A 9,327-nucleotide genomic window follows, 5' to 3' on the forward strand; every position below is an offset into this window, starting at 1 on the left:
TTTCAGACAGAGGTACCTAATTCACCTCTCACTTCTATAAAGTATTCTAAAAGGGTCTTGGTACCAAGTCCATCTCAGTACAGCCTTTCATCCTCAGAAAAATGGTCAAGCAGAAATGACCATTCAGACTCTTGAAGATATACTAAGGCCATGTGCAATTGATTTCAAGGGAATTTGGGATCACCACTTGCCTTTGATTGAGTTTGCATACAATAATATCTATCATTCCAGTATTAAAATAGCTCCATTTCAAGCTCTCTATGGTAGAAGGTGTAGATCTCCAATTGTTTGGTTTAAAGTTAGTGAGGCCTTAGTCATAGGTCCTGACTTGGTTTTCTACGCCTTAGAGAAAGTTCAGTTGATCAGAGAGAGACTCAGAGACTCCGGGCTGCTCAGAGCCGATAGAAGTCTTATGCTGATGTTAGTAGAAAGGATCTCAAGTTTGAGGTTAATGAATAAGTCTATCTCAAGATCTCTCCCATGAAGGAAGTGAAGAGCTTCGGCAAGAAAGGAAAACTCAGTCCCCGTTATGTCGGTCCCTTCAGGATTCTCAGTTGTTTAGGAAAGGTAGCTTATGAGCTTAAATTGCCTTCAGATTTAGCCTTAGTTCATCCGGTTTTCCATGTATCCTTGCTCAAGAAGTGCATAGGTGACCTAGCAATTGTAGTCCCTATTCAGAGTGTTGATGTTCAGAACAGTCTCTCTTATGAAGAGATTCCAGTCAAAATCTTAGACTATCAGACTCGTTGATTGAGGAACAAAGAGGTCCTTCTAGTTAAGGTTCTTTGGCAAAATCATTCCATCAAGGGAGCTACTTGGAAAGCAGAAGCAGATATGTGTACCAAGTATCCTTACCTCTTCTTCACCGATCCAGATCAAGCTCAAGGTAATAGTTCGCCTTAAGCTTATTCAATTTTATATTCATGTTCCCATTATAAACGTGGTATCTACTACCATTTCATACCCTGTCATGCATTCATGTATCAGTTCAGTTCTAAAATCATGCATCAGCTATGCATTCTCATCTTGAGAAACTCAATTTATCAGAACACTCAGTCACATATTCATGTACCAGTTAGCCATGCATCAGATGTGCATGAGTTCAGTATATTTAACATATCAGTCATGAAGTTATGTCTTAGTCACTCATGTTCAATTTATGCTCATTAATTATTTGCCCTCTTATTCAATCTCATTTGAGGACGAATGTTCTCAAGGGGGAGATATTATATTACCCGTGCTTATTCCTAGCTAGAAATTATCTCAAGGATGGTAGTACTTGTTTTGAAATACAAATCTATTTTTGCACAAGTGGTATTTTTTGGATTTCTACTTCTATCACGTGGGAAAATGAGTTAGATTTCTAACGATACCAATTTTGTCCAAATCCGACACCAGACGAGGAAGTTATGGATGTTTTACTCAGAACTAACCGAAACGCCTAGGTGCGACGTCCAAGTTGATGGACCGCCAAATAAGTGATGGACCATCACTTTGACCATCATAGCCAAGGCAGTAGGGCCACGTTCTGGATAAGTATTGACGGACAAGTTGACAGACCGTTAGATTTTTGACGAAACGTCATCTAGGCCATCAACTCTTATCCAGTGAACCCCATTTCTGGTCCACGTATGACGATCGAAATGACAGACCGTCAAGTTCCTGATGGACTGTCAGTCGGATTGTCACACGCCACGTTCAGTTTACTTCCAAGATATTTTAACAGGGGTATTTTGGTCACTTACCACTCGCCTATATATATACCCAGATGAGTCCGAATTCAGCCATTTTGCTTATTATTATTTCACAAACAAAAACTAGGGTTTCTCTCTAAATTTAATCTCCAAAAAAAGACCCAATATTCTTCAAAAATCAAAGGATTTCAAATCCTTCAAGTTCAAAAACATCAAGAACCTTGAGTCAAGTATGCGTAGTGTTTATCTATGGGTCCATTTCATCCATAGAGCTCAAGAACCATGTTTTAAATATTATTTTGTGATTTTATTGTTGTGATATGAGCATGTACATGTTAATGATTATTGTTTAAGTTTCAAGATGATATCTAAAGGTGATTTCATGAAGTATATGTGTTTGTTAGTTGAAACCCATGATCCTTATGTGGCTTAATATGGTGAAATTTATGGACACACTTAAGCTAAAACAATGCATGCAAGTGTTTGATAATATGCCTAGATGATAGAATTCATGTCCCATGATTTAATAGTGCTTAAATGACAAGTCCATGCTCTATGCTTTACGATTTCCCATGAATTCCATGTGAGTGATATGTGTTGTTGTTGCGATATGGATTGACCATGCTATTGAAGCTATGCAAGTAGATACATGTTGTATGAATTTCCCTTCCATGTATAAGATGTTGTGAACTATGCTTAGTGTGAAATCCCCTACTCATGATATGGTAAATTGTGGACTCTACTCTTATGATCAAGTTAGTCGTGTGTGTCAGTTTCCTTCCATTGAGTCCTGGGGGTACTTGTACCTGAAAGATATAGCTGTGTGCTGATAACGCTCAAACTACACTCTTGAATGAGTGTAAGCGATCGTTGTCAATATAAAACCCAGCTAGGTTGGGGTCGAATCCCACAGGGAATAGGGTGTGAACTTCGATTTGTTTACGAAATGCTTTACTGGTAGTTTACTGTTTCCGAAAATGGGGGTTTAAGTTTCATAGAGAGTTAAATGTCACTTTCAATATTTTAGTGTTTGTAACCAAGATAAATGGGAGACCAGAGTTATGTTCACCATGAATTTTAGGAATTGACAGATATTAGGTAATGCTTAAGATTCTTGAAGTAAGTAGAAACAACAGAATATACCTGACGAAGATACCATCTGACTTATCTCTCGACCTCACTAGACAATTTACTATCTAATTCTCTCAAACTTAGATAAATTATCTATTTCCAATAGGATTTATCTCAGGTAGATTAATCCAGTTACGAAATTAATCATTAAACAGAAGGTTGGTAGCTTCTGAGTCCCTATTGATAATTCTCTGTTAAAAGCAAATAAGCCTAAGGCATAACCTATTGTTTGCAACCAATAGATTCAAGTTAAACAACAGAATTTTAAGACGTCCTACTACTCTTTAAATCTTTTAAGTACCTAGCATTATATCAAACCCTAATCCATGGATCCCGTAACTCGAGCTAATAGAATTAGTCGCTCATGATTTGATGTATGAAATAGGAAGTTGAATTCATGGTAATATGGATAAACTTACTGATGGATGAAACCCAATAAGTATTTCTTCAATTCAATCCCAAGATGTAAACCCACAATAGTTGATAAGTGTTTGGAAAGAAAACAAGAAAAATATCTGATGAAAAATATGAAGTAATTTTAGGTGCCACCCTCCGAGTTAATTGTCTAATCCCCCTACAGGTCTTTAAATAATCAACCCTAAATAAGGAAATAAAATTAAAATTTATGATTTTCTTCGAAATAGGTGACGACATTCTTGTCTGCGCGTCATACGTCTGACGGCGTATGCAGGATGCCGTCAAAGTTTCCAGTGAATTACTATCTTCTGATTTTTCTGATGACAAATCTGATGGCATATCATATATGTGACGGCCCGTAAAAAATGTCGTCACATCCTTACTGGGAATCATCAGAATCTGCCTCAGGTTGACGTCCACTTTGACAGCCTGTCCCATGTTTGACGGTGCTGGCGAAATGTTGTCACATTTCATCTCAACTCCTCAAGTTCTGTCTAAGCTTGACGGCTACTTTGACAGCCCGTCATATGTCTGACGGCGCTTCAGAAATGACATCATCTACACTTTAGCTCATTTGCACCATATTTCAGCTGATTTATTTTTCTTTTCTTTGGGTTTCTCCCTGATCACTAGTATCTGCATTAAAACAATAAAAATAGTAAAAAAACAACAAAAGTTGCTTAAGACTTTGCAATTATTCTAGGTTAAAGGCCTTAAATGTGTTCGCAATTGCGCACACATCAAGACCCTCAACTTAAAGAAATTGCTTGTCCTCAAGTAAGTAAATCTAATTAAGAAAACACATAGCATATTTAGCACACATAGCTCAACACAAAGTTATCCTTTCAATGCCAAACCAATGTGCATATCATTGAAAACAGTATTGTAACATTAGGGAATCAAGCGGCAGCATCAACCTTGGCCACAATAACCATTCACATATCAATGCCACATTATGTAAACAAGCGAGTAGCTAGTAAAGATACCCGTGGCCCTCATAACAAAGAAATCCCCCTCTCCTCATACGATAAATCCAACCATACAAATTGGGGGTTATCACCAAACTCTTACTCTCACAAAAAAAGTTCCAGTCAATGTATGCTAAGTACCATAGGCTTGCACTTATTTTCATTACCAGACCTCAGATAGGCCAGCCAGGATCACTATAGGACCTATTTTAGGTTTGTAATGTGGTTTGGGGCTGGTATGAAATCCAAGGTTATTTAGAGTGACTATGGCTCCTTGACACTGCACTTCTTTCTTGGACTCACTAATTATCCTCTTTCGTTTTTCTTCTTCTCTTGATTATCCATATTCAAGTTAGGTGTTGCAACAACTCTTTTTTTTTTTTTGCATTATTAGCACCCAACTTTAGTTCATTCTCTTTTATTCCACCCTTCTTCATACTCCTCATCTTACACCATGCACCCCTATGACAGCCACCCTCAACTTAGGCTATTTGCCTAAATCAAGGTGCTCAGTTTCCAAGGAAGCCTAGGGGTAAATATGTTTATTATGGTATAAATGGGAAGGTGAACGGTGTCATACAAAAGAAATGGTCAAGCTAGTCTCTAAACAGGGATCAAAAGGGTATTATACATACATGGAAGGATATTTAGGCTCAAAGTGAGTTAATCAATGACGACCTATGATCCTGTCCTGACTCCTATCCTAAGACCATGGCAAGACTAACTAGGCAAGTTCTAGCTTTAGCATACAAAGGGAAACAAGTAATAGCTCGCACACATCTGGAACACATGTATATCACATATCACCACTTATCTAGTTCATGCAATTGTTCAGTAATGATCATCAAGCAGCTATAATTAATGCCACAACAAGATTCACAATGGTCACAAGTAAATGTAATCCACACAGTTTATCAAGTAAGACATTGGAAGAATGGTTAAACGTTGATCAAGACATGTCACTGCTCTTTGTTTTTACCAAAAACTATGTTAAAACAGTAGAGTACCAGCCACCCTCGACTTAGAACTAAAGCAAAAACTAGCTCAAGAGTTAGGGTATACCTAGAATGGGTTATCCTCAGGTATCATGGGTTTTCTCCCATGCAATGCTTGATTTAATGTCGCAGCATGACTCAGGTGTCTCGATTACCTCAGAATTCATCGAGACAGATAATGGTGATGTTTTTCACTAATTCTTCCGGGCCAATGTAAAGCTTGACCCATTGCCCATTTACCTTGAATGTATTGCCATCTTCGTTTTTGAGCTCCACTACTCTAGAAGAGTGGACTTGATTTACCTTAAAAGGACCTGACCAATTAGATTTAAGCTTCCCTGGGAACAATTTGAGTCTGGAATTAAATAGAAGCACCAAGTCCCCTTTTTTGAACTCTCATTTCTCTATTTTCCAGTCATGGTACTTTTTCATTTTCTCTTTATACAAATCTGCTCGTTCATATGCCCTGAGATGAAATTCATCCATCTCATTTAGTTGCCCTAGTCTCATCTCTGCTGCTTCCTTCTAATTCCAATTTAACCTCTTGAGCGCCCATAGAGCTTTTTGTTCTAGCTCTATTGGCAAATGAAATGCTTTTCCCTAGACCAGCTGAAATGGTGGCATGCCAATAGGTGTCTTGAAAGCAGTTCGGTATGCCCACAAGACATCATCATGTTTTAGGGACCAGTATTTTCGGCTAGCATTCACCGTCTTGGATAGGATGGACTTAACTTCACGATTTGACACCTCCATTGCCCACTGGTTTACGGGTGGTACGGAGTAGCCACTCTGTGCTGTTTCACTCTATATTTTGCTAGAGCTGCTTGAAATAATTTGTTGCAAAAGTGAAATCCTCCATCACTAATGATAGTGTGTGGTACTCCAAAGCGAGAGAAGATGTTCTTTTTGATAAAAGCAACAACTCTCTATCCCTCATTGTCAGCCAAAGCAACAACTTCGACACATTTAGAAACATAGTCAACAACAACCAAAATATACTTCATTCCGTAAAAACTTATAAACGGACCCATGAAGTCAATGCCCCAGACATCAAATAATTCCACTTCAAGCATCTTAGTCAAGGGCATTTCGTGCCTTTTAGATATGGACCGTTGCCTCTTACATTCGTCATATTTTTGGACAAACTCATGGGTATCTTTAAACAATATTGGCCAATAATAGCCACTCTGCAACACCTTTTTGGCTGTTCGGTCACCTGCATGGTGACCCCCAACTGGGGAAGCATGACATGCTTCCAGTATGCACAGTATATCTACTTTAAGCACGCATCTCTGTATGATATTGTCTGCATATTGCCGAAAAAGATAAGGCTCATCCCAGAAGTAGTGTGTTACATCATGCAAGAACTTCTTCCTTTGGTGGTACGAAAGATTTTCTGGGAGGATCTCACTCACAACGTAGTTTGCAAAATCCGCGTACCAGGGCAATGTTTCCACAGCAGTTGCCAGGATCTCCTCATCAGGAAATGCATCATTTATCTTTGTTTCATCATTAGCTTCCTGTTCACCTTCCATTCTAGATAAATGATTTGCAACCTGGTTTTCATAACCTTTCCTATCTTTGACTTTGAAATCAAACTCTTGCAGTAGCAACACCCATCTAATAAGCCTTGGTTTAGCATCCTTCTTGGCCATTAAGTACCGTAAGGTAGTATGGTCAGTATGGACTACCACTTTAGTCTAAGTAGATAAGATCTAAATTTCTTGGAAGCATACACCACAGCTAGCAGTTCCTAGTTGGTTACTGTGTAATTCTTTTATGCTCTATTCAGTGCTTTGCTGGCATAATATATCAGGTGAAATAATTTATCCCTTTTCTGTCCCAATACAGCTCCCAGCGTGACACCACTTGCATCACACATTATTTCGAATAGTTTTGACCAGTCCGGTGCATTAACAATAGGGGCCTCAATTAGCTTCTTTTTAAGGCACTTAAATGCCTTCAAGTATTCGTCATCGAAGAGGAATTTCACTTCCTTCTCCAAAAGCTTGCAAAGTGGATTTGCAACTTTTGAGAAGTCTTTTATGAATCTCCAATAGAATACTGCATGACAAAGAAAACTACACACTCTCTTTATTAAAATGGGAGGGGGTAATTTCTCGATAACTTCTACCTTTTCTCAATCAACTTCAATCCTTTTTTCAGAAATTTTGTGCCCAAGCACAATACCCTCCTTTACCATAAGAATATATTTTTCCCAATTAAGCACTAGATTAAATTCAACACATCTTTGCAAGGCCATATTTAGATTCTCCAAACACGTTTCAAATGAATCACCTACCACAGAGAAATCATCCATGAATACCTCTATGGTATCTTCTTCCATGTCAAAACAGATAGACATCATGCACCATTAAAAAGTGGCGGGTGCATCGCATAGCCCAAATGGCATCCTCTTAAATGCAAATGTGCTATATGGGCATGTGAATGTCATCTTTTCTTGATTTTTCGGAGCTATGCAGATTTGGTTATATCCAGAATTACCATCATAAAAGTAATACCACCCCCTACCAGCCAATCGATCAAGCATTTGGTCCATAAAGGGCATTGGGAAGTGGTCCTTCAGAGTCCAAGAGTTTAACTTAAGGTAATCCATGCAGACTCTCCTCCCGGTTACTGGTATGAGTGGAATTAGTTTGTTCTTTTCATTAGCAACCACCGTTATACCCCCTTTCATGGGCACGCATTGAACTGGACTCACCCATTTGCTGTCAAAAATAGGGTAAACTACTCCTGTATCAAACTACTTAATAATCTCCTTTTTAACCACCTCCTATATTGGTAGGTTAAAATGGCACTGATGCTCAATGGTAGGAGTACAATATTCTTCTAGTTGGATTTTATGCGTACAAATGCCAGGTGGAATGCCAATAATATCTGCGATGGTCCATCTGATTGCTCTCTTGTGCCTCTGAAGTACTAAAATAAGTGCATTTACCTGTTGTTTTTCCGAATCAGCTGCAATAATAACTGGTAGCGTGCTCTCTTTCCCTAGAAATATGTATCGTAAGTGACCAGGCAGTTCCTTCAATTCCAATACCAGAGGTTCTTCAATAGACGACTTGGATGGTGGTGTTGGTCGATTATCCAGGTCAAGGTCCATATTTCTAGGAACATAAGAATGCAAGCCCAGGCCAGTCAGGGCACAAGCTATCTCTTCATACTCCTCAATGCCTTCACTATCATAGTTTATCACAACTGCGACTAAAGGCTCGATAACAAGCTGTTCAATTCTGAGCACATCCTATTCGTCCTCATTTACTCATGCCGTTTCATTGATTTGCCCATATCAAACCGCACCACTTCATCGTTCACCCTGAATAAGAGCTCATTCGCTCTCAAATTGATCAACACACTTTCGATTGTAAGGAAAGGTCGATCCAAGATTATGGGCACTTCGAAGTCCACCTCGTAGTCCAGAATGACGAAGTCTGCGGGGAATATGAAATTTGAGACCTTTACCAACACATCATACAGAATACCAATAGGTCGCTTTACTGACCTTTCTGCCATCACCAGTCTCATGTTGGTAGGTGTGGGATTCCCCAGACCCAATTTTTTATAAATAGTCAATGGAATTAGGTTACCACTTGCTCCCAAATAGCACAGTGCTTTAGTGAATTCCATGGTTCCAATTATGCAGGGAATGCTGACTGCACCTGGATCTAACTTCTTCTGCATCAAGGTCCTTGTGGAAATACTGCTACAAATATAGAGGTCTGCTTCTAGTTTGCAACTCACTGATCGTTTCTCAGTAACAAGGTATTTCATGAATTTTGCATATCCTGGCATTTGCTCAAGTGCTTCGATCAAAGGCATATTTATTGCTAATTGCTTGAGCATTGCCAGGAATTTGTGGAATTTTACATTATTTACCTTCTTTCTCAGTCGTTGAGGAAATGAAGGTGGTGGCCTTGGGATGGGTTTCAACACCACTTCCTCTTCCTTCTCCTTGTTCGATATATCAACAGAGCTATTCGGCTTCTCAGACTCCTCTGGGTGTTGTTCTGCTGGTTCCTCTGTAGAAGGTCCAGATAAAATCTTACCACTCCTAGTGGTAATCGCTATACATGAACCGTTTGTCTTCTGATCCTGAACCAT

The 9,327-nt window shown here is 39.0% G+C and overlaps 1 protein-coding gene across 1 annotated transcript; it reads right to left on the bottom strand.

Annotated features, from left to right (window-relative positions):
* Positions 1–6,982: 6,982 nt before the first annotated feature.
* LOC124885711 lies at positions 6,983–9,327 on the bottom strand. The gene is made up of 4 exons (XM_047393961.1): positions 9,160–9,327; positions 8,527–8,901; positions 8,165–8,449; positions 6,983–7,213 (listed from the first exon to the last, which is right to left on the bottom strand). Exons 1-4 carry the CDS (start codon positions 9,325–9,327, stop codon positions 6,983–6,985), a joined length of 1,059 nt encoding a protein of 352 aa, XP_047249917.1.

The sequence above is a fragment of the Capsicum annuum genome, chromosome 7 (genome assembly GCF_002878395.1).
Source record: "Capsicum annuum cultivar UCD-10X-F1 chromosome 7, UCD10Xv1.1, whole genome shotgun sequence".
NCBI lineage: Eukaryota > Viridiplantae > Streptophyta > Magnoliopsida > Solanales > Solanaceae > Capsicum > Capsicum annuum.

What these genes read in the sequence shown, in the direction of transcription:
- LOC124885711 (XM_047393961.1), bottom strand. Translation starts at nt 9,327, where the DNA reads ATGGTTCAGGATCAGAAGACAAACGGTTCATGTATAGCGATTACCACT. An exon ending in TCAGGGTGAACGATGAAGTG is followed by an intron (nt 8,450 to 8,526) that starts GTGCGGTTTGAT and finishes AGAATTGAACAG; the next exon opens with CTTGTTATCGAGCCTTTAGT. An exon ending in CTGATTCGGAAAAACAACAG is followed by an intron (nt 7,214 to 8,164) that starts GTAAATGCACTT and finishes CCACTTTGCAAG; the next exon opens with CTTTTGGAGAAGGAAGTGAA.